Below are 26,630 nucleotides of genomic sequence, written 5' to 3'. Positions count from 1 at the left end.
AAAGGGGACACCGATGGCACAACCGGATCATCCCAAGTAAGTCTAGATATCTGTCCAGATAGTTTAAACAGACTTCATTTCACCACGCTTATCCTTTTACGTTAAATCAAATTGAAAGTTGCGAAAATGGTCGGGTGCGTCACGCTCAAGGGACGCGCTCGATCGGCAGTCGTACATTGTAAATCGATTTATAGATCTAGCTCAATTATATGTCTGTAGGAGCTCTATGCATAACTTATATAGAATGCAAACCGAATTTGATGCGTGTGACTATCTTGTTTGGTTTAATAAAGTGTTTGTAAATATCTCTCGTTCTCATGAATTTCTTCAGTTCTGCCTTGTAATCGCAAAATGAATGACGTCTCGCGATTTTTTATGAATGAAAAAAGTAGTCCCGGTGTGACAGAGGTCACGGTTATCCAATCAAAACGAATAAAACAAGGTCAACCTTGTACGACACACGTGTGACGTACGGATTTAGTATCTTACCACCTGTATCTTCTCCACGTGGGTAATAAAGTTACTGACGTGCCTGCCTCCTGCAGTCGGCTGCTACATATTGAGATAGACTGCATTTAGCCATCAATGTACAGGTAAATGGCTATATGTGGGTTGTGGAAATATAAGTATTTGTAAACATTCAAAAGTGTGTGAGTTTTTGGGCTGGGATGAGTCCAAATTTAATACCCGGGTATCCACCCCTCTTACCCGACCCAGGTACCCGCTGAAGGTCTCAAGAGATGGGTACAAAATTGTTTGTTAAAACGTATGAAGAAATGGTCACCGACCGGTTGTCGCCATTTTTTCATGTTACTTCTGACATATTCCGTGTACAAAGTCGACTGTACCAATAACTTTATTTTTTGTGAAACTATATGCAAACTATATAATTTCTTGATCATTATAAAAAGGCTTAAAAGTGTTTTCTCAGAGACTTTTCAAACGATGAACTTTTCTGATTAATGTTACTTTTTGTGTGCATGTTCCAGTTTAGTTTGTGAATTCAAACAGTTTGTTCATTTATGCATGCAGAATACATATGTGTTGTGGTAAACTGGAAAAAATTTAAGCATGACCTGCACTGCCATAATATTTGGAGGCTCCAGCAAATTGACAGTCCCTTCTCGGGGGTGGGGGGGGGGGGGGAGTTCAAATTTACTACCCGGGTACTTGACTCCCTATTACCTGACCCAACCTGGATACCTGCTGTAGGATCTGGGGTAGAATAGGTCTTCAGAAACCCATGCTTGCCGTAAAAGGTGACTATGCTTGTCATAAGAGGCGACTAATGAGATCGGGTGGTCAGGCTCACTGACTTGGCTGATGCATGTCTTCGATCCCAAATGCGTGGACCGATGCTCATGTTGTAAATCACTGGATGGTCTGGTCCAGATTTGATTACTTACAGACCGCAGTCATATAGCTGGAATATTGTTGAGTGCGGTGTTAGACAACAAACATTGTCCGATTGGGAAAAGTTTCACGGTAGCCCTTGCAAAATATATTTAGATATACTTTTAAAACGATCTGGTCATGCATACACAGAAGTTGACTGAAGTTTTGTCTTTATTCAAACCTATAAAGGTCAGAAGGAATGGGTGCATAGTCAGAAAGAAATGTGAACTTTAGTGATTTGTAGTGTAACCATAGAGTCTAAATAATTTTTGTCACAACAAAATATATCAGGTGACAAACCATGGGTCGGGGTAGTCCTGTAGGTTCCTGGGTCCTTCTCAGCACCCACCCGACCTGGGTACCCGTTCCAGTCCTAGTCCCTTCAGATTATATAATATTGAGTAGAGTGGCAGGGCATGATACACAGGTATTAGAGTGCATTTCTCCAGACCATGTGCGGATCCCAGGTAAGAACAAAACACAGTACATCATGCAGATGTAACCATTTGTTTCAGTCTGCCTGATTTACTCTGTTTGAGGGGGCACGGGTGGCCCAGTTGTCTGAGGCGCTGTGATTTGCTGTGCAGAGTTGCGTCCCTTGGGCACGCCGGAAACCTATGATTGTGGGTTCGAATCCCGGTTCGCCCCAATTATGTTTCTAGGTTTGTCAGCACCATACCCATGCTCGTGGGTTTCACCGAAGTGGTAAACGTTTGAGACCTGCATCACTTCGGGCTTTCCTCCCACATTAAGCTGACATGCCGTGATATAACTGGAATACTGTTAAAAGCGGCGTCAAACCCAACTCACTCACTCACTACTCTGTTTGGTACTAACTGTTTGATTTGCATTCTGGAAGGTGGCAAATAAGTAAGAAAAACTTACAACTTTATGGATGACAACTTCTGGTTTATTGCACAAATAGCAAGCAATGACAGAACTGAAAGTGCATCATCGTGTTGTTTAATTTATATTTTCGCATGAATTAGTCACGTGAGACCGCCCGCATGTCTCTTCAAAAGTTGTATTTGAGCATGGTGATTATATGGTTTGTTTTTTAATTTCCTCACAAGAGTCAGTTTTGTTCATCATTTTTGGATAAATATTTCTGTCTTCTAATGAAACTGAGTAAAAGTAAAACGAGATGCTATCATGTGTACGCTATAACAGGGAGTTCCCTTGGGCACGCCAGAAACCTATGACTGTGGGTTCGAATCCCGGTTCGCCCCAATTATGTTTCTAGGTTTGTCAGCACCATACCCGTGCTCGTGGGTTTCACCGAAGTGGTAAACATTTGAGACCTGCATCACTTCGGGCTTTCCTCCCACATTAAGCTGACACGCAGTGATATAACTGGAATACTGTTAAAAGCGATGTTAAACCCAACTCACTCACTATAACAGGGAGTCGGCGATAACTGATCACTTGCCAGTTCTGGTACATGAATAATTTATATACAACCACCGAACCGTAAATTGGTTTGATTAGATTGTAGGCACTTTCAGTTGTAGGAACATTGAGAAAATACATTATTACCAATTTTATTAAAAAAAATATTTGTACTTTGCACAAAAGGAAAAAAATATGTTAACTGTAATCTTGCTTGTACCTTAATGTTTGTACACAAAGGCCTGAGGCATAGTACTGAAAAATATTGATTGAGAACAATGATTTATTGACTGGGACTGAAAATCCATCAGAAGCATTGAATTCTTCATCATCTATTATGAGCAGTGCATGTTCATATAACCATGAAATGAATTTTTGGAACAAATAATAGGCATATGATTTATTCGCAACACATGGTTGAGCTTAGTGTGGCATACTAAAATAACAGTGTCATTGTTCTGCTCACCTGATCTGAAGGATAGCCCTGAAAACAAGTCACGAAGCCAATAAAACTGAAACTTCACATGCTTGTTCCCACCAGTGATGACCTCTTGTTATTGTGGCAGTTTACACTTATCAGAGGGGTACACAAAGTATGTGATCTTGACTACCAGTTTTCGGACTTCCATTTTTCTGGAAGCCTCGGTGGCTGAGTGGGTTAGATCGCTGACTTTGTGTGCTGGCGATCAGGTGCCTCACTCTGGCAGTGTGGGTTTGAATCCTCGGACGGGATTCAACCCCAAAAGTACTGGAATTTGTATTTTACTAAGAAAGTGTAATCCCAAATATAACATTTGTTACATTTGACCACTTTCTAAAAAGCTTGGTGTATTCACAAAATCTTAATTAGTTCAAGAGTTTTGAATCTGTTTTTTAATATGGCAACCGTATTGAAACACCTTTTTTTGCCACTGCCCGGCCTTTTTTGCTTAAAATGTACTGTAATGCTCCTCAAGTCTCTCAAAATTAAGGACCCTTGAAGATCCGGGGTAGAAAAGGTCTACCTAGCAACCCATGCTTGCTGTAAAAGGTGACTATGCTTGTCATAACAGGCGACTAATGAGATCGGGTGGTCGAGCTTGCTGACTTGGTTGATGCATGTCATCATATCCCAATTTCATGGATCGATGCTCATGATGTGGGTGCTGTTTGTTTGGTCCAGACTTGATTATTTACAGACCGCCATCATATAGCTGGAATATTGCTGAGTTCGGCGTTAAACAACAAACAAACAAATAAAACAGCAAACGAAAACTAGCAGACCTTAGACTTCAAATTCTATGATGATAGTAGTTGAGAGAATAATATCGTTTGATTTCTTCTTTGCTTTTGTAAATGAGCAGTGTTGTGTAATCACCATGACAGCTGTTAAAGTCCTGAACATTTTCTCGTCATGAGTCGGCAGTGTTTTGATTGTTTCTCAAGGTAACCAACAACAAAGACACTGCCAAACAGGTTTGGCAGATTTAATAATTGTTTGATGAACGTATGTAAATAAACACATACCACACTTGACACACACCGCGATATAGCTGGAATAATGTTAAAAGCGGCGTTAAACCCAAATCACCCACCCCACCCACACTTGACACAGTAGTATCCCAAAGTCAGACGACATGTACGAGGATTTAGGTGAGGCTGAATGCTCTGGTAATTGTTACCTGTTTACCTAAGTGGAACAGCCCTACAGAAATGACAGAGGACCAAACTATTATTGCTTCAGGTGCTATCCAACCTCATCCAAAAATTCCAGGAGTCTGCCCAGTGCACAACTTCTCCTTCAGACACAGCAGTCTCCCTCAGACTCTCTGTACACCTTCCTCCTGGGTCACAGGGAGAGCAGCACCGAACTCTATCTGGCTCAGCTTCAAGCTCCTTCTGACTTCTCAATCCCTTGTACCAGTTCTACAAATCTAAAAAGACTTAGATGCTGATGTGGGAGACTGCGGTTTACATGACAGTAAGCCCAAATCATTTCATTATTCGCAATTCATGCAAATATAGAGGCAGCTGTGGCATCTATGAACACTGTGAAAATTGTGCTCCATGAAATTATTTTTGAGTGGCTAGCAATAGACTTAACTGCATCTGGAAGGTTTTGTGGCACCCTTTGATAAGATTCGGTACCACAGATCAATGAGGTCACCCATGTGTGGCATATGGACCTGTGTACAACACACAGAGCACACATCAAGTTGAGAAACGTTGGTCCCGGGTGAACATGTTTGGCAGTTTGACTACTGAGTCAGTTTCTTGAATGAGGTGAGAGGTTGATTTATGCCTATATTGCAACAATATTACAAACATGTAATTAACTGTCACAATGCTATTGTGATGATTTATACCTATATTGCAACAGTATTACAAACATGTAAATAACTATCTTAATACTATTGTGATGATTTATTCCTTTATTGCAACAATATTACAATCATGTAAATAACTATCTTAATACTATTGTGATGATTTATTCCTTTATTGCAACAATATTACAAACATGTAAATAACTGTCACAATGCTTATTGTGATGATTTATATCTAAATTGCAACAATATTACAAACATGTGAATAACTCTTAATACTATTGTGATGATTTATTCCTTTATTGCAACAATATTACAAACATGTAAATAACTATCTTAATACTATTGTGATGATTTATTCCTTTATTGCAACAATATTACAAACATGTAAATAACTGTCACAATGCTTATTGTGATGATTTATACCTAAATTGCAACAGTATTACAAACATGTTAATAACCGTGACAATGCTATTGCAATGATTATACCTACATTGACAAAGTAGACACAATTTATGGATAATAACTTCCTTAATACTGTAAAGGTGACGTTTCGGTCTAGATCCTTATACCGTTGTCAAGCAAGTCTTCACCCACCTCAACAATTATCCACCAAATCTCGTCGACAAAGTCATCTCCTCTGTACTCCATCCCACACACAGATCTGCGACCCCAAAACCCGAATCAGCGCCTTTCCGCATCGCCCTCCCATTCATAGGAAAAGCCTTCTACATCATCAACCGCCTCCTCAAACAGCAAGCCAATACTGACACCCACTTTACCAGCTCCACCTCCCTCAATACACTCCTAAGGGCCAATGGCAATATTTTTCAGGCTTGCTTGACAACGGTATAAGGATCTATAGCGAAACTTCTCCTTTACAGTTGATCGATGCTCATGATGTCAATCACTGGATTGTCTGGTCCAGACTGGATTATTTTACAGACCACCATCTTATAGCTGGAATATTGCTGAGTTCGGCGTTAAACAACAAATAAGCAAACAAAAACTAACATAGGACTCTTGATTATGATGCTAGTAATGCTGTCTACCCTATCAGGCGAACATGTGTTGCATGTTGATGAAAACATTGTACAATACCTGTTGCCAGTAGGTGATTTATGTTCTTTGTCATGAATAACAAAATTTCCTATTTGCATCTGTTTCAGATAACTTCGACTTCAATCATAAAAGTGGCACGGACATGACACCACATTTGTACGTACTCTGACCCGAAGTCTGGATGGCGAAAGTACCTCCTCTCAACATTCTTGTCGTGGTATGGGGCTTCTTAGAAATCTTACTATTTGGAGGTATGGTCTTTTTGTTTTGTGTAAAAAGTCATCATGTATTGTGTGTGAGTCTGTGTTAGTGTCAGGGGGCACGGGTGGCCCAGTCGTCTAAGGCGCCGCGATTCGCTGTGCAGAGTTGCGTCCACTGGACACGCCAGAAACCTATGATTACAAGTTTGAATCCTGGTTCACCCCGATTATGTTTCTAGGTTTGTCAGCACCATACCCGTGCTCGTGGGTTTCACAGAAGTGGTAAACGTCTAAGACCTGCATCACTTCGGGCTTTCCTCCCACATTAAGCTGACACGCCGTGATAAAACTGGAATACTGTTAAAAGCGACGTTAAACCCAACTCACTCACTCACTCACTGTGTTAGTGTCAAATTTGTACTCGGTGAAGGAAATCATTAGTTATCTGAATCAAATGATGTTGGTATGTCATGTTTTTTTCCTTCCGCAACTGATTTGTTTCAGTGTGCTGGCTGACCCTTAATTTACTCTATTTACTTTACAGTAAGGGGAGGACAGTTGCTGAAATTGGCCGAAAGGTGGCATAAGTCAGATATTGTCCTGTGTGTTGGCCCCAAACAATTGTACAGCTGATATTGTCCTGGGCCTGTTGGTCCAGGCTGGTATACAGCTGATATTGTCCTGGGTCTGTTGGTCCAGGCTGGTATACAGCCGATATTGTCCTGGGTCTGTTGGTCCAGGCTGGTATACAGCCGATATTGTCCTGGGTCTGTTGGTCCAGGCTGGTATACAGCCGATATTGTCCTGGGTCTGTTGGTCCAGGCTGGTATACAGCCGATATTGTCCTGGGTCTGTTGGTCCAGGCTGGTATTTAGCTGTTATTGCCCTGGGTCTGTTGGTCCAGGCTGGTATTCTGCTGATGTTGTCCTGGGTCTGTTGGTCCAGGCTGGTATTCAGCTGTTATTGCTCTGGGTCTGTTGGCCCAGGATGGTATTCAGCTGTTATTGCTCTGGGTCTGTTGGCCCGGGCTGGTATTCAGCTGTTATTGCCCTGTGTATGTTGGTCCAGGCTGGTATTCAGCTGTTATTGCCATGGGTCTGTTGGTCCAGGCTAGTATTTAGCTGTTATGACCTGGGTCTGTTGGTCCAGGCTGGTATTTAGCTGTTATTGCCCTGTGTATGTTGGTCTAGGCTTGTATTCAGCTGTTATTGCCCAGGGTCTGTCAGCCCAGGCTGGTATTCAGCTGTCATTGCCCTGGGTCTGTTGGTCCAGTCTGTTATTTAGCTGTTACTGCCCTGTGTATTTTGGCCCAGGCTGGTATTCTGCTGATATTGTTCTGGGCCTGTCAGCCCAGGCTGGTATTCAGCTGTTATTGCCCTGGGTCTGTTGGTCCAGGCTGGTATTCTGCTGATATTGTCCTGGGCCTGTCAGACCAGGCTGGTATTTAGCTGTTATTGCACTGGGTCTGTTGGTCCAGGCTGGTATTTAGCTGTTATTGCCCTGGGTCTGTTGGTCCAGGCTGGTATTCAGCTGTTATTGCCCTGGGTCTGTTGGTCCAGGCTAGTATTTAGCTGTTATGACCTGGGTCTGTTGGTCCAGGCTGGTATTTAGCTGTTATTGCCCTGTGTATGTTGGTCTAGGCTTGTATTCAGCTGTTATTGCCCAGGGTCTGTCAGCCCAGGCTGGTATTCAGCTGTCATTGCCCTGGGTCTGTTGGTCCAGACTGGTATTTAGCTGTTATTGCCCTATGTATTTTGGCCCAGGCTGGTATTCTGCTGATATTGTTCTGGGCCTGTCAGCCCAGGCTGGTGTTCAGCTGTTATTGCCCTATGTATTTTGGCCCAGGCTGGTATTCTGCTGATATTGTCCTGGGCCTGTCAGACCAGGCTGGTATTTAGCTGTTATTGCACTGGGTCTGTTGGTCCAGGCTGGTATTTAGCTGTTATTGCCCTGGGTCTGTTGGTCCAGGCTGGTATTCAGCTGTTATTGCCCTGGGTCTGTTGGTCCAGGCTAGTATTTAGCTGTTATGACCTGGGTCTGTTGGTCCAGGCTGGTATTTAGCTGTTATTGCCCTGTGTATGTTGGTCTAGGCTTGTATTCAGCTGTTATTGCCCAGGGTCTGTCAGCCCAGGCTGGTATTCAGCTGTCATTGCCCTGGGTCTGTTGGTCCAGACTGGTATTTAGCTGTTATTGCCCTATGTATTTTGGCCCAGGCTGGTATTCTGCTGATATTGTTCTGGGCCTGTCAGCCCAGGCTGGTGTTCAGCTGTTATTGCCCTATGTATTTTGGCCCAGGCTGGTATTCTGCTGATATTGTCCTGGGCCTGTCAGACCAGGCTGGTATTTAGCTGTTATTGCACTGGGTCTGTTGGTCCAGGCTGGTATTTAGCTGTTATTGCCCTGGGTCTGTTGGTCCAGGCTGGTATTCAGCTGTTATTGCCCTGGGTCTGTTGGTCCAGGCTAGTATTTAGCTGTTATGACCTGGGTCTGTTGGTCCAGGCTGGTATTTAGCTGTTATTGCCCTGTGTATGTTGGTCTAGGCTTGTATTCAGCTGTTATTGCCCAGGGTCTGTCAGCCCAGGCTGGTATTCAGCTGTCATTGCCCTGGGTCTGTTGGTCCAGACTGGTATTTAGCTGTTATTGCCCTATGTATTTTGGCCCAGGCTGGTATTCTGCTGATATTGTTCTGGGCCTGTCAGCCCAAGCTGGTGTTCAGCTGTTATTGCCCTATGTATTTTGGCCCAGGCTGGTATTCTGCTGATATTGTCCTGGGCCTGTCAGACCAGGCTGGTATTTAGCTGTTATTGCACTGGGTCTGTTGGTCCAGGCTGGTATTTAGCTGTTATTGCCCTGGGTCTGTTGGTCCAGGCTGGTATTCAGCTGTTATTGCCCTGGGTCTGTTGGTCCAGGCTGGTATTCAGCTGTTATTGCCCTGGGTCTGTTGGCCCAGACTGGTATTCAGCTGATATTGCCCTGGGTCTGTTGGCCCAGACTGGTAGATAGCTGATATTGCCCTGGTTCTGTTGGCCTAGACTGGTAGACAGCTGATATTGTCCGGGGTCTGTTGGCCCAGACTGGGTAGACATCTGATATTGTCCTGGGTCTGTTGGCCCTTGGCAGGCGTACCTTTGATGGCCCAGGCTCATATGCAGCTGATATTGTTCTGGGCCTGTCAGCCCAGGCTGGTATTCAGCTGTTATTGCCCTGGGTCTGTTGGTCCAGGCTGGTTTTCAGCTGTTATTGCCCTGTGATGTTGGCCCAGGCTGGTATTCAGCTGATATAGTTCTGGGCCTGTCAGCCCAGGCTGGTATTCAACTGTTATTGCCCTGTGATGTTGGCCCAGGCTGGTATTTAGCTGTTATTGCCCTGGGTCTGTTGGCCCAGACTGGTATTCAGCTGATATTGCCCTGGGTCTGTTGGCCTAGACTGGTAGACAGCTGATATAGTTCTGGGCCTGTCAGCCCAGGCTGGTATTCAACTGTTATTGCCCTGTGATGTTGGTCCAGACTGGTATGCAGCTGATATTGTCCTGGGTCTGTTGGCCCTTGGCAGGCGTACCGTTGATGGCCCAGGCTGGTATGCAGCTGATATTGTCCTGGGTCTGTTGGCCCAGGGTGGTGTCCAGCTGATATTGTCCTGGGTCTGTTGGCCCTTGGCAGGCGTACCGTTGATGGCCCAGGCTGGTATGCAGCTGATATTGTCCTGGGTCTGTTGGCCCAGGGTGGTGTCCAGCTGATATTGTCCTGGGTCTGTTGGCCCAGGGTGGTGTCCAGCTGATATTGTCAGGGGTCTGTTGGCCCTTGGCAGGCGTACTGTTGATGGCCCAGGCTGGTATACAGCTGATATTGTCCTGGGTCTGTTGGCCCTTGGCAGGCGTACCGTTGATGGCCCAGGCTCATATGCAGCTGACTGGCATACAGCTGATATTGGTCTGATCAGGTAACCATTATGTAACGTTTGGTACATCTCTGATATTGTCCTGTGTGTGGTGACCCCAGGCCTGGTAATGATGTCTGTCATATTGTCATGAATGTGGTGACCCCATGGCTGGTATAAAGCTGAAAATGTCTTGAAAGTGGTGCCCCCTAAGGTGGTATGTCTCTGACATTGTCCTGTGTTGACCCCAGAGCTGGTACACCTCATAATAATCATCCTGAAAGTGGTGACCCCTGGGCCAGTACATATACCCCGTATGTCACTCATTTTGTCAGTGGATGACCCTAGATTGTGCATTGTACAGTTGACCAATGTTGTCCCATAAAGATTGACCTCACAGACTTAGGATATTTCAAGGTAGGGATTTATCTAGGATTCTTAATGAAGTGTCCATGGCAGGAAAATTGTGAAAAAAATTATTTTGTTCAAAATTGGGTTTTCGCTCTTCACACTGAAGACTCGGGTTTGATTCCCGACATGGGTACAATGTGTGGAGCCCTTTTCTGGTGTCCCCCGCTGTGATATTGCTAGAATATTGTTAAAACTGGCGTAAAACCATACTCACTCACTCACTCAGTAACTAGACCTGGTCACAGTGGTGATTCAAACATCTTTGTCTCAGTGTCCTACGTCATGTGCATGTGTGCACACATGTATGTCTCTCTATTTGTATTTATGCCCTGCTCCAACTCTGGATAGAGCACGGGGCGTAGGGGTAGCCTAGTGGTTAAAGCTTTGGCTCGTCACGTCAAAGGCCTGGGTTCGATTCCCCATATGGGTACAATGTGTGAAGCCCATTTTCTGGTGTCCCCCCGCCGTGATATTGCTGGATATTATTGTCCCCACGGTCAGTCAGTCAGTCACTCACTCACTCACTGGATAGATCAAATGTCTAAAGACAATTTGTTTAAGAGAAAATAATCCCATGATTGATAATGATTTAAGAATAGAATAGGTACTAGTTTATTATGTCAGACTGTGTGCTCTTGAAAAAGCAGCAAATAGTTTTTACATCTTTCTTTTCAGAAATAGATGGGACAATGTCGGCTCTTTGTCGAGCTCCACATAACTGTATATTTATGTAATATAACACACCTACACGATAAAGCGCAAAGAACAATGAAGAACGAAGCATGGTTTATTTCATGATAAAACATTGTTCTGCCATGACGTCATTTCTGGAGATATGAATATGTCCTCGCAACTTGATGACGTCATATATTGGACGAAGATATTTTAGAGAGGGAAGTGTCCAGTGAGTTGTTCCCCATAGCTGGGGTACGGAGACAAACGCAGTGGCCGAACGATCGCATCCAAATATGGGAGAGATATGACAATCGGTATTAAGAGAAAGGATACAGATTATCAGTGTGAAGATTGTGAGATTTTGCAGGAAATACCAAACTTAACCCACCTGTTTGTAAAATGGACTTGTCCGACATTGTGGTTGGATTCAATTCAGGCAGTCATCATTATTATAATTGGGGTAAACATTTTTAAAGCTTGTACATTTTTTCAACATCCCTACAGGGAATCGCGCCCCTCATGGTTTATTCTCCCTGAATTCTTTTATTGTACTATAAACAACAACCACTCATCATTTATTTGTTAAATATATCACAATGATAAATGACTGTTCATCTGCTTGCATACCAATAGGCAGGAAAGGTTCAAAACCGATCAGTGTAACATGTTGTGCATAATTAATAATGTAACCTTTTCATCATGTGTGTGAGTGTGTGACAAATTTCTATAAATCTACTGACTGAAAGGAGACATCACAAATACATAAACTAATGGATGTTAATAATGAACAAAGGCAATATGTGATTCCTATTATAACTTCCTATGTGGTATTTTGGTGAGCTTCTGTGACATGTGAAGCTATTCAATGGGGCAAAACAGGGATAGAGGCAAATTAGAAGTCTCCTGAAACAGCAGTTTACGCAGAATTCATTTTTAAAAAGGATGACTGAGGAGAGGTATTTAGAAGTGAGGCATTTACTAAGTAAGGATAAAATATATGGATGAACAACTTTTTTATTACAATTAGGAGCGACGTTTTGGTGTAGGTTGCAACACCATTACAGAGTATGGTTGACAAGTCTATGTACAGGATAGGAGGCAGTGTTTAAACAGTTGAGTAGGTTTAAGATACAGTTACCCTGCTGGAGTGAAGAAGCGTGTTATGTACACAGAAGGATAAAACATATTGCAGCCTTGTCAACCCCTCATCATGACAAAGTGGGCGATTTGGCTTCAAAATGGGGTAGATTTGCCTCCAAAGGGGGAGATTTTTGAAATAGTGAAGATAAGATAATTTCCAACTTTCATTTTCATTAATGTTCTTAAGAAAACCAAATATTTTAAAACAAAAAATAATTAATAAGTTTCTTATACGTACAGCCTGCTTAATTTCCGTTTACATTTTCCACCTCCAAGAATAAACCTAGCACATTCTACCCATATCACTTTCGTTCAAAGATCATCTCAGGTAAACGCAAACAGATATTGAAATTTAATGATCGGTAGCTTGACAAGGTGACGCTGTGTTCAATCCGACCAAGTGTCAGGCTTCGTTCTTTGTTTTTACTCATGGGAGGGGCAGTTGGGTAGCCTAGTGGTTAAAGCATTCGCTCGTCATTCCGAAGACCCGGGTTCTGTTCCCGACATGGGTACAATGTGAAGTCCATTTCTGGTGTCCCCTGCTGTGATATTGCTGGAATATTGCTATAAAGTGGTGTAAAACCATACTCACTCACTCACTTACTCACGGGACAATGGAGGCGAATTTTTGAAATAATGAAGAATTCTGTTTGGCTGGTGAAATAGTCCATCATGCGGGAGACTGGGCGATTGCTTGAGTCTCCCGCAAAATGAGGAAGGGTTGACAGGTTTGATATTGGCCGGTGAAGCCTGTAATATATACAAACTGTGAAGCCAGTAATATAAGCAGCAAAAGGATTATGACTGATTGGGGTCTTTGATGAGTAAGTGGTATTCTGGTGGTATGTAGCACCCTTGGTTGATTGATGGTTGTCATGGATATGGTCTGATAGAGCTGATTTACGTCATTTTTGGTGACTGAACTTTGATGTTCCTTAATTCGGGTTTTGAGGGTCCTAGATGTTTCGCCAATATAAGCTTGTCCACAATTGCACAGAATGTTGTACACTGCTCCTGATGTTTTCAGCTTGTGGCTGGATGGTGGTTTTCCTGTGGCTTTAATTGTATTCTGAATGCTGTGACTTCTCTTGAAATCTACATCAATGTTGGGACCAGTGAAGATTCCGGAGTAGAATAGGTCTTCAGCGAGCCATACTTGCCGTAAAAGGCGACTTTGCTTGTTGTAAAAGGTGACTAACGGGATCGGGTGGTCAGGCTCGCTGACCTAGTTGATACATGTCATCGATCCCAATTACGTGGATTGATGCTCATGATGTCAATCACGGGATTGTCTGGTCCAGACTCGATTATTTTACAGACTGCCGTCATATAGCTGGAATATTGCTGAGTGCGGCGTTAAACAACAAACAAACAAACAAAACAAAAACATCAATGTTGGCCTGTTTCTTTAAGAGTATCTGGATTTTGTGGCTAACTGTTGCCGAAGGAGTGGAGGCTGATCACAAAGGTTGCAGATGTTGACGGCGAGATTTCTGAGTTCTCTTGGTGATGTTCTGTATTGTCTGTTGTACTAGCTGTTCAGGGTAGTGGTTGTACTGTGTGAACACTTGTTTGAGGTGGCTAAGTTCAGTGGTAAGATGTTGTTTCGTAGAACAGATGTGGTGAGCTCGTCTTGTAAGGGTTGAGATGATTCCTTTCTTGACTTGAGGTGGATGGTTGGAGGCATAGTGATGATACTGATCTGTGTGAGTTGGTTTCTGGTACACAGTGGTCAGGAGTTTGTTTTTGTGGTCGTTCTGTACAAGTACATCAAGGAAGGGTAGTTGACGATTGGATTCTTCCTCCATGGTGAACTGCATTTGTGGGTTTTGGGAGTTCAGGTAGTCCAGTAGAGTTCTGGGGTCATTGTTGGGATATAGGATAACAAAGGTGTCATCTACTTTGTGGAACAAGCAGAGGGGCGTTATGGGGGATGTTTCTAGGGCTTTTACTTCTAGGTGGGTCATAAATATCTCGGTGATCAAGGGTGATAGTTGGGATCCCAGAGGGAGGCCATGGGTTTGCTGCTATCTCTCCAGTGAAGTATGTTGAGCTGATACAGGAGTGTATGAGCCGGATGATGCTGTCAGTTGTTTATGGTTGGGTAGATTTCATAGATGCGGGTCCTGATGATGTCAGTGGCCTCGTCCGGGGGTACATTAGTGAACAGGTCGACAACGTCATAGCTGATTAAGGTGCCTGGTTGGGGGATGTCGTGGATCTTCTTGCAGAATTCAGACGAATCTGCCACAAACGACTTGGCAGTCATCCCAAGAGGTGCGAGGAGGCGGGCTAAGTACTGGTCCGTACTGTAGTGGACAGTGTCTCTAGAGCAGACTAGGTCTAGGGGTCTTTATGAGTTTTTATGTTTGCCCGGACATAAGGTGGCTTGGGGTGATGGGTGATGATTTTTCTATGGAGGCTGGGGCCGATTTCAAAATCGGCATTAGTCTGGACTAGGACAAACAGCCACACGCTGAGACTCAGACATGCACGCAACTACGCTCGCACTCAACCACGAACACACGCAACCACTCACGCACACAACCATGCAACCTTGCACGAAACCATGCATGCAACCACACATTCACGCATGCATGTTGCTATTTAAATGCAATAACCTAACTTGACTTGTCTTCACTTTACGTCACAGACCAAGTTTGATCAAACCAGCCTTAGATTCTACAGTGACTTCCAACAAAACATTATGATGCTGAACGAAATCTTGAGTTAGTTTGACAGTTCCAATGTGATGACAAACTACACATGTCAAATCATGTCTTTCTTGTCTTACTCAGGTGTGATATTTGGCTGGCACTCAGTGGTGTATGTGTACAAGGATGAAGGCTACTTCGCGGACCGATGCGACGTCAACAACATCACTGGTACACAACACATCAGCAACATCTCCAGTACATATTTTACCAGCAACACCAGTGGTATACATTATGTCAGCAGTGCTGCTACACCCCGCACAGCCTTGGCCAATTCCACCAGTACGCCACACAGTCTCTGGAGCAATGCTACAGGTAACAGAGGCCTCATCCTCTTCAGTCAGGGGCAGTTTTTATTATGTATTTAGTGAAGAAAATTGTGTTTATCCCAAAATATTAAATCGAGTGAGATATTGCTTTATGCTGGACTACTTTCAGTCTATTTCAATGACACTATGATCTTCAGATTATGATCATAAAAATCATGCAAAGAAAATAAATTGATCATAAAAAGAATACATATTTTTTTAACATGTGTATGTCATCTTGTGACCTTCAGAGTTGACATTTTTGCTCATGGCTTCATGGCTTATGAAAATATTAGGTCACTCAATAAGATAAAAATGTTTGATGAGAAAAGACCAATTTTCTCTTCTCTTGTCATTTAAAACCTCACATGCATTTATTTCCCAGGGGGATTATTAATTTGTGGCTTTGTCTGGTAAAAAATATCTTGTGAATATTAGTTCTATGAATGTTAGTCTTGTCAGATTTTAAAGTAAGAGTTATCTTTCCTTGACTTAAGGCTGACCAAGTCGGATTCCCTGATGATTTCAAAAATGTTTTGTACACCACGGATATAAGCTGGAAAAATATACTACTCAAAACAAGTAAAAGAACACCCACAGTTAGAAGGCTGTGTCTTCCAAAACCCAGCAGCCATGGCAGATTAACTCTAGTCATATGAAACAAATGGGTGCTCTTGAATGTTTTTTGAGTAGTAAACATTTTTTGGGGGGTTGTTTAACGCAGCACTCAGCAATATTCCAGCTATATGATGGCAGTGTATACATATAAAGTAATGAAGTCAACACTATCACTGAAACAGAAAAAAAATAAAAATAAATAAAAATAAAAATAATAATTATAATAATAATAGGCCATTTATATTGCGCATATTTCCACCCCACACAGGGGCATGATCAAAGTGCTTTTATTACCCTGGTCACTGGATCAGTGTGCACTCAACAATCATTCTCAGCTCCGTGGGGAGTATACAACCCAAGCACATTTCGAACAAAGTCACTTGCCCAAGGAGACACCACATGTGTTACATGTGCTTTAGTGTGGGGCAGGACCGAAGCCCTAGAAACTCTCTGGAGCCAAGCTGCCGAAACACGGTCATCCATCCAAAAACTCTCCGTGACCGACATTGCTTAACTTCACCTGATTTGTGACCTGTGCGCTGTGCATAGGACCACATACCAACAACAAAATAATTTCCATGTTTTCATATTATTTTTTATTCTTGCTCAGATGTTTGCTTCCTCTTCTGTGTGACTTGGCTGTTGATGTATTGATGTATTTACAGCATCCTCCACTAAGGCCCCGGCCACCGAGTTGTCATGTGACGATCAGCTGAAGCTGTCGGCTTCAGGCAAGGGCAAGACCTGCGCCCCCCAGGATGAACAGTTCAGCCTCATCTTCTCCCTGTCCACGCTCATTACCGGACTCATGTGTGTTGTCAATGGATACCTGTATGACCGCTTTGGAACCAAATTCTGCAGATACATTTGCATGTAAGCTGATTTAGACACAGAAAGATGGTGTTCCTTTACTAACTACACTAGTAGCTTAACCTTTAGCCTGCTGAACTGCTTTCACACTTCTTACCCCGGCTGGGGCGGTCGGGTAGCCTAGTGGTTTAAGCGTTTGCTCGTCACGCCGAAGACCCGGGTTCGATTCCAGACATGGGTAAAATGTGTGAAGCCCATTTCTGGTGTCCCCCACCGTGATATTGCTGGAATATTGCTAAAAGCGGCATAAAACCCTACTCACTCACTCTCACTCTTACCCCTGCTTGCTGGATTTATTTTAGCATAAGGTGCTCTGAAGAGGGTGGGTGATTTCAAACAGTTGGTGCTTCATAAGCCAAGGGCCAATTGAAGAAATATTTTGCACATTTGTTCCTGATAAAAAACAACAGATTACTATATAAAAATATCCTGATGTTTTCAATCATACCAAGGTTAAGAACAAAGTGAACACAAAATTTGATTATTTTTTTTTACTTACCTGAATTGCGTTATTGAAGGTTGTTTGCATTTCATGAAAGGAACCTTTTTATATCGTAACATTTGTGCAAATTTTGCCTTCTTGGTAAATGGATATGGCAAGTTTTATTTTGGGGTGTCGTTATGCTGTTCGAATGGGTTTGACATCAGATGCGCGGGAAGTGACACCTTTGTCGCATGGGTTCGACGTTAGCTTTGAGAGCTTTAACAGAGCAGATTCGGGAGGCTTATTCCTTGAAAAAGGGTGTGCATATCACTAAGGCTAGGTCGTGTAACTCGGGTACTTTGGTCGCATGGGTCCTGAGAAGGACCTAGGTACCCACTGGACTACCCGGACCCGTGGTTAGTCACGTGATGTATTGTATATAACAATAACAATAAAAGGCCAAGGTTTAAGTACTAGGTGATAATGGTCATTTTCTATCTGACTATGTATACGTTCCTTCTGATTTTCATATGTTTGAGTAAAGATAAAGCTTCAGTCAACTTCATAGTACCGGTATGTATGTTCACAACTTTTTATTCTTGTGTTATGGGTTTTCCAGGCCCTGAGAATTATTTCTCATTACGTGTCTGATAACGATCCAAATACCGTATTTGACGTAATAAGCGCCCTGCTCTAATAAGCGCCCACGGGGATATTTGCTAATATATTGGCTATCCTTAGCACCCTTCCGATTGATCAGTGTACACAAGACTTATTTCTTCGTGTATAATATGTGTGTTATATGAATCCTATGGGAAATTAAATTCTGGAAAAATATATCACTAAAACAATGTATCTGTCAGTGGTTAATCTAGAGACCTTATTTGACCTTTCTTGTCAACATGTTTCACTCATCAAATTTATCAAAGTTGATATTTTTTTATTGATGCAGCCACGAGTGAAAATTTCAACTTAGCAAATAATGAAATGACATGGTTAACATTTGAAAATAAAAAGACAAATGTTCTATTTATCATGTATTTTCTTGCATATTTTCATAATTTTCCTCTTACAACCACTGAGGCCGTTCGGGTGACCTGGTGGTGTAAGCGTTCACTCGTCCCACCACAGACCTGGGTTTAATTCCCCACATGGGTACAATGCGTGAAGACATTTCTCATATCCCCTGCTGTGATATTGCTGGAATATTGTTAAAAGCGCCGTAAAACAATACACACTCTAAAAAATACTGTTATGTAAGCATTCCCATGACTGAAAAGAAATATCTATGTTGTTTTCTTTCAACAATCACTTCTACACATTTCCTCAATGTCAATCAGTGGTAGTATTCACAAACATGTCAAACATGGAGTAGAGTGATGTGACTTGAGTCATTTGTATACCAACACATGTCATTGCTGACTAAAACAGCAATAAGCACGACCCCAGATATTGGTCGTATACATTTAATGGTGAAATGCTGTGTATACAACAAAACTGTGATGTACTGACGATGTTGGGAGATAAACATTGACAGTGTCATGACCTTTCTTTTCTAAAGTATAAACATAACGGTTAGTCATAACGAAGGAATCACTTATTTACATTTTAATGAGTGAGAGTTATTATTCCTTAACATTGCAGGGATAGCAGTTATCTATAGTCCTGTTATTGTTTGACAGGCATTACGTAGAAGTTGACGGGTGAAAAAGTAAAGATAATTTATGAACACACACACACACACACACACACACACACACACACACACACACACACACACACACACACACACACACACAAACACAAACTCACTCTCTCTCTATCTCTCTCTCTCTCTCTCTCTCATATACTTCATCTTACAAATACATTAAGAGTTTCCTATATTCCTCAACACATTGGTATACTTCATCTTGCAAATATAACGATGATAATCCTATATTCCTCAACACATTCATATACTTCATCTTACACATACATAAAAGAATTTCTTATATTCCTCAACAAATTGATATACTTCATCTCACAAATATATAGACGATTTTCCTGTATTAGTCAACACATTGATATACTTCATCTTACAAATACATAAAGATTTTCCTTATTCCCCCTTAACATAACCATATAATCTCTCTCTCTCTCTCTCTCTATGCAAAATTTTGGACACATTAAACCCAATTTCACCTCAACTGCAAGGCAGTACAACACTGTGGCAAACTTTGCAGCATATCTAGATCATTAAAAAAATACACAATAAATACAACATTTGTTTTTTCTTGTAAAAACATTTTTTTATCCCATCGTGTGACTTGTGTCACTCAGGACAATATCAATTTTGTCACTCCACCCAAAGTGTTCATTATGGAGGAATGTAGTGTGTGCACAAGCTTCTTCAGTATTGACGATGACCTTGCTACTCAGTGAGACAGGTGACATGGTTTCCAACCACATTAAATATTCATTATGTATTTCAAGGTTAGATCATATTGAATGAAACATCGTTTTTGTCTTAAGTTTGTTCAGTATTCGGTTTGTTTCAACCAATACTTTTTACTTTTCCAGTTCATGCTACATCATAGGGTTTGTGTGCCAGGTTCTAGCATCTCCAGGTGAGTTGAACTAAAAATGATGATGATGTTAATGATGATGAGTTGAACTAAAAATGATGATGATGATGATGATGAGGACGACGACTTATTCAGTATTAGCTACATGGATGGATCTCACTCTCACCTTAGTCTAACCTCCAAGTATTCAATATGGAGACATGATAATTTTCCTTGGATTCACGGAATTCCAGGATTTTTTACTCTCAGAATGATGTAAATAGCTCTTATTTTAATCCTTATTTTTAAAATGTTCTTATCCCCCCCCTACATTGACAAGTTCCTCTTCCAAAAACAAGTTTTGCTTTTCTCATGTCTGGATAGTTGTCCCACCCCACCCCAACCACCCACTTATGCTTTGTATCCCAAAGAAGTCCTAAAGTGCTGTCGGGAATGCTGGAAAAATGCTACTTGCTTCAATAAATGCAAGATCATAAGGCTATGAAAATAGCATATATCAAAATAACGCAAATGTACCTAATCTATCCTGTCCTAACTGACACTGTGATATGCCTAAGAGGTACTTTTACAAGTACAATGATGACAAACTAAATATTTGTGTGTTGCCATGCATATATGAAACAACCTGTAGTCAGAGCTAATTACCTAAAACCTGTCCCGAGGTGATGATGTCAAACCGTCCCGTGCATTCTAACAGGTGCACATGAGTTGGGGTGGTCTAAAAATATTGCTGTTATTGTACTTTAATGAGATATGCATTGATGGGGGCAGCAATCTACACACACCTGTCTCTCCAGGCCCATCAGAACACGTTCGTTTACACAAAATATTGAAAATTTATTTATCGCCATTTTTGGTACCTCTGACACCAGACCTACTTCATGCTCCACATGTCAATAATATAGGGAAATAGCAAAGCCCATTCCATGTATGGAGTGGTGTTATGCTCATGCTTCTTGTTTTGTTATTGGTAGTATTTAGCCAATTACCAAATGTTATGCATAATATAAAAATTGGGTTTTTGTCAAGTTACGATCATGCTGCACAACATTAATATTGAGAAATTATTTGGAATAGTTCTAGACGATATTGTATACGAAAAGAGTCGTATTTTGGTTCCACTCGAGAACTTTTGAGAAATGATTTTAATTGCATGTGTGACGGTCAGCACTCATCTTCCCGAGGCAAGAGAGTTAACTGACTATAAAAGTCCAGTTTCCATACTTGCCGAACCAGGCTGGTATTATGGAGTTACATTTTGGCTGGACTAACGAGTCTATGCATAGTCCAATCAAAATCGCGCACCGAACTCGAAATCCGGTTTGTTAACTGTCGTTCAGATTTCGGTCGATTGCAGGATTTGCAAAGCATGTGTACCGCCAACTTGTTGTCAGCAAATATTTTCCAAATTTTTTCATGTTTATAAACAAGGTGCTCACGTGATTTGATGCAGTTCAAGATGTAAGACACGTTTTATCACAATATAGATATTGATTATCAATCAGTTCGTCCTGACCAGGCGCCACCATTTTGTGTGAAGCAAACGCAAGTGATACGAGAGGTGGAATCTGATTGGTCCATAGGAGAGGCTTAGAAGGGACATAGCTGGTAATAGCCACTGGTGGTGCTACGACCGAGCCCAGTAATTCCAGCCTAGTTCGGGAAGGGTGGAAACTGGACTTTTAAAGTCAGTTAACTCTCTTGCCTCGGGAAGATGGTCACCACTGTGACCACAGTGTTACTAAACATGTATACTAAATCGTCATGAAAATTATTCATATGCATATTCCACCTATTTGGTTACTAAAAGGTAGGGCTGAGGATACATGCTGTACCCGGGGTACATCCTCCAGTGCTATGCTGGGTATTTCATCCTGACTCTCTCCTACAGAAAACCCCATCATGCTGTACCCAGGGTACATCCTCCAGTGCTATGCTGGGTATTTCATCCTGACTCTCTCCTACAGAGAACCCCATCATGCTGTACCCAGGGTACATCCTCCAGTGCTATGCTGGGTATTTCATCCTGACTCTCTCTCCCTCAGAGAACCCCATCATGCTGTACCCAGGGTACATCCTCCAGTGCTATGCTGGGTATTTCATCCTGACTCTCTCCTACAGAGAACCCCATCATGCTGTACCCAGGGTACATCCTCCAGTGCTATGCTGGGTATTTCATCCTGACTCTCTCTCCCTCAGAGAACCCCATCATGCTGTACCCAAGGTACATCCTCCAGTGCTATGCTGAGTATTTCATCCCGACTCTCTCCCACAGAGAACCCCATCATGCTGTACCCAGGGTACATCCTCCAGTGCTATGCAGGGTATTTCATCCAGACTCTCTCTCCCACAGAGAACCCCATCATACTGTACCCAGGGTACATCCTCCAGTGCTATGCAGGGTATTTCATCCAGACTCTCTCTCCCTCAGAGAACCCCATCATGCTGTACCCAGAGTACATCCTCCAGTGCTATGCAGGGTATTTCATCCCGACTCTCTCTCCCACAGAGAACCCCATCATACTGTACCCAGGGTACATCCTCCAGTTGTATGCAGGGTATTTCATCCCGAATCTCTCCCTCAGAGAACCCCATCATGCTGTACCCAGAGTACACCCTCCAGTGCTATGCTGGGTATTTCATCCTGACTCTCTCTCCCACAGAGAACCCCATCATGCTGTACCCAGGGTACATCCTCCAGTGCTATGCTGGGTATTTCATCCCGACTCTCTCCCACAGAGAACCCCATCATGCTGTACCCAGGGTACATCCTCCAGTGCTATGCAGGGTATTTCATCCAGACTCTCTCTCCCACGGAGAACCCCATCATGCTGTACCCAGAGTACACCCTCCAGTGCTATGCTGGGTATTTCATCCTGACTCTCTCTCCACAGAGAACCCCATCATGCTGACTCAGGGTACATCCTTCAGTGCTATGCTGGGTATTTCATCCTGACTCTCTCTCCACAGAGAACCCCATCATGCTGTACCCAGGGTACATCCTCCAGTGCTATGCTGGGTATTTCATCCTGACTTTCTCCCACAGAGAACCCCATCATGCTGTACCCAGGGTACATCCTCCAGTGCTATGCTGGGTATTTCATCCTCGTGACCAACATGCAGCTGGGTGGACTAGTTCCGCATCTCCGCTCAACTCTCATCAGCATGTGTTCGGGATCCTTCGACAGCAGCGCTGCAATTTTCCTCCTGTTCAAGGTAACTTTGTCACCAAGTAATTCATCTACTCTTTGCACTGTGCCTTCTTGCCGTAGCTGTGATTAATTAGAGAATAACTTACAAGCTACAAGGAATTGCAGATTATGGGACATACAATCCATAATTTCTTGTAGCTCGAGTGGGTTATTTTTATCATTTCCCAAGTACGTTCTATGTGGTCATCACTTTTGAGGTGTCAGTTTTCATCAGCGATAAGAGAGATGACCCCACACCCTTGTATCCATCCACATGTGAAAAGTCAACTTTTATGAACAATATCCCACTGGCTGATTATTTTGTATAAGGCTGATGAGAAAATAGTCCTCAAAATAATGTAATCAAACATACACAAAATACAGAACTTATGTCTAAGCTCTGTGTCAACACAAAGAAATTGATTATCAGAGTAATGGACTTGAATAAATACAATTTTATTCTTCATCTGAAAGTGACCTAACGCGACCTTATTTGGACATCTGATCAGTGACAGCGGGCATGTTTGCATTGGAACATTGCCAGGTAGATATCGTGGAAATATTATTTTAAGAATGTTGTTATATTTTGAATTGATGCAATACTGTTTTGACAACATGAAATGTTTTGTCCAAAGTGAAAAGTCACAAAAACAGTGTATTGGTTGTAGCAGCTGGAATTTCTTTGCCAAGGTGATGAATTCAAGTTACCGTGGAATATTTAATGTTGAGAATTCTCACTGATATAACTTAATGATATTTAAGTGTTTTTGTTTTGATCGTTCCATAGCCTTTGGTGAAACCAACGAGCACAAATTTGGTGCTGACAAACCTAGAAACAGAATCAGGGCGAACCGGGATTCAAACCCATAGTCATAGGTTTGTGGTGTGCCAAAGGGACATAACTCTGCACAGCGAATCACGGTGGCTTAGACGACTGGGCCACCCGTGCCCCCTCAAGTGACCTGTAGCACACTTGAAATATAAAACATACATGTATTCTATCCTTTATTTCTATTTCAGGTGGCGCATGAACATGGAATAAAGATCAACTACTGTTTCATTTTTCAAGTCTGTCTATTCGTCATGGTCCTCATCAGCACTGCTGTAGTCCACAGGAAGAGCCACTTCCCTTGGCCGCTACCTCCAAATTATAAATTCCGCTTTACTCTGAGCAAGTACTTGAGGAATAAGAAAGACAGTCACCATGACAACGATGCCAACGTAATTTGGAGGTCAAATGACAATGGAAGCATGATGATTGTTAAAAACCCTGAAATGAATTCCACAAGTGAAAACAAAGAGTTTTTGAACGATGAGAAGCTTATAGACAGTGAGAACAACATAAATGGTTTAACTGCCTCTGTGGCAGAAAGAACAAGAACTCCGACTATGTTGGAGGTGATGAAAACCCCACTGTTTATGTGTAACTTGATGTGGATGTGTTTCCAGAGGCTGCGAAGCTGGTTCTTCGTGGGCATGTTCAATGTCTGGATAACGAGACTGGCATGTGGAGATAAGGCTGTCGGTAGGTGGGGGTTCCTACTTCTTGGAGGAGTCACAGATTGGGGACCCAGGGTAGAGTGTTTAATGTCTGGATGACGAGACTGGCATGTGGAGATAAGGCTGTCAGTAGGTGGGGGTTCCTACTTCTTGGAGGAGTCACAGATTGGGGACCCAGGGTAGAGTGTTCAATGTCTGGATGACGAGACTGGCATGTGGAGATAAGGCTGTCGGTAGGTGGGGGTTCTTACTTCTTGGAGGAGTCACAGATTGGGGACCCAGGGTAGAGTGTTCAATGTCTGGATAACGAGACTGGCATGTGGAGATAAGGCTGTCGGTAGGTGGGGGTTCCTACTTCTTGGAGGAGTCACAGATTGGGGACCCAGGGTAGAATGTTTAATGTCTGGATGACGAGACTGGCATGTGGAGATAAGGCTGTCAGTAGGTGGGGGTTCCTACCTCTTGGAGGAGTCACAGATTGGGGACCCAGGGTAGAGTGTTTAATATCTGGATGACAAGACTGTCATGTGGAGATAAGGCTGTCGGTAGGTGGGGGTTCCTACTTCTTGGAGGAGGTCACAGATTGGGGACCCAGGGTAGAGTGTTTAATATCTGGATGACGAGACTGGCATGTGGAGATAAGGCTGTCAGTAGGTGGGGGTTCCTACTTGTTGAAGGAGATCACACCTTGGGGACCCAGGGTAGTGTGTTTAATATCTGGATGACAAGACTGTCATGTGGAGATAAGGCTGTCGGTAGGTGGGGGTTCCTACTTCATGGAGGAGGTCACACCTTGGGGACCCAGGGTAGTGTGTTTAATGTCTGGATGACAAGACTGGCATGTGGAGATAAGGCTGTCGGTAGATGGGGGTTCCTACTTCTTGGAAGAGTCACAGATTGGGGACCCAGGGTAGAGTGTTCAATGTCTGGATGACGAGACTGTCATGTGGAGATAAGGCTGTCGGTAGGTGGGGGTACCTTCTTCTTGGAGGAGTCACAGATTGGGGACCCAGGGTAGAGTGTTTAATGTCTGGATGACGAGACTGGCATGTGGAGATAAGGCTGTCGGTAGGTGGGGGTACCTACTTCTTGGAGGAGTCACAGATTGGGGACCCAGGGTAGAGTGTTTAATGTCTGGATGACGAGACTGGCATGTGGAGATAAGGCTGTCGGTAGGTGGGGGTTCCTACTTCTTGGAGGAGTCACAGATTGGGGACCCAGGGTAGAGTGTTTAATGTCTGGATGACGAGACTGGCATGTGGAGATAAGGCTGTCTGTAGGTGGGGGTTCCTACTTCATGGAGGAGGTCACACCTTGGGGACCCAGGGTAGAGTGTTCTTGGTGGCATGTTCAATGTCTGGATGATGAAACTGGCATGTAGAGAAAGGCTGTGGAAGGCTGTCATTTTGGTAGGAGGTCACTCTTCGGGGCCCGGGGGTAGAATAGGTGACAAACTAGATTTGTTTATTTGTTTGTTGTTAAACGCCACACTCAGCAATATTCCAGCTATATAATCGAGGCTTGTAAATAATCGAGTCTGGACCAGACAATCCAGTGACTGACATCAATAGCATCAGGGGTGTTAGTGAGCCCACCTCACATTTTGCCTTGTCATTTGAATGTTTCTTGTTTATGATGAAGAAATATATTTACCGTCAAATGTCTCATGTAGCATTGAGTGTAACATTTTGACTGTAATTTCAGTGAGCCATTACACATCATTTTTTGCCATGGTGCAATTCATCGGCATCTTTACCAGCCCAATGAGCGGTCGGCTGATGGACAGACGGATCCCAGCAGCCAAGGTCTACCACAACATCAGACTGGGTAAGTACTTGGTAAGATAGTCCAAGCCAGGGCCCATTCCACAGAGCAATATGTTTGTTTGTTTGTTTAACCCGGCACTCAGCAATATTACAGCTATATGACAGCGGTCTGTAAATAATCGAGTTTGGACCAGACAATCCATATCATGAGCATCGATCCATGC

The 26,630-nt window shown here is 42.9% G+C and overlaps 1 protein-coding gene across 1 annotated transcript in view; it reads left to right on the top strand.

Moving 5' to 3' along the window:
- The first annotated feature begins 522 nt into the window (after nucleotides 1-522).
- The window catches only part of LOC139455464 (equilibrative nucleobase transporter 1-like), a 34,105-nt gene continuing 7,997 nt past the window's right edge, over nucleotides 523-26,630 (top strand). Inside the window, exons 1-8 of the mRNA XM_071237015.1 lie at nucleotides 523-593; nucleotides 6,257-6,400; nucleotides 15,250-15,480; nucleotides 16,757-16,964; nucleotides 19,945-19,991; nucleotides 22,996-23,165; nucleotides 24,161-24,665; nucleotides 26,345-26,467. Coding sequence (XP_071093116.1) covers nucleotides 6,331-6,400; nucleotides 15,250-15,480; nucleotides 16,757-16,964; nucleotides 19,945-19,991; nucleotides 22,996-23,165; nucleotides 24,161-24,665; nucleotides 26,345-26,467 — 1,354 coding nt within the window. The 5' untranslated portion in view covers nucleotides 523-593; nucleotides 6,257-6,330. The remainder of the gene's footprint in view (nucleotides 594-6,256; nucleotides 6,401-15,249; nucleotides 15,481-16,756; nucleotides 16,965-19,944; nucleotides 19,992-22,995; nucleotides 23,166-24,160; nucleotides 24,666-26,344; nucleotides 26,468-26,630) is intronic.

The sequence above is a fragment of the Haliotis cracherodii genome, unplaced genomic scaffold (genome assembly GCF_022045235.1).
Source record: "Haliotis cracherodii isolate W230 unplaced genomic scaffold, xgHalCrac1.p SCAF_11, whole genome shotgun sequence".
NCBI classification, from domain to species: Eukaryota; Metazoa; Mollusca; class Gastropoda; order Lepetellida; family Haliotidae; genus Haliotis; species Haliotis cracherodii.
Note: the sequence above shows the minus strand (reverse complement) of the source record. Positions and strands in the feature narration are given on the sequence as shown.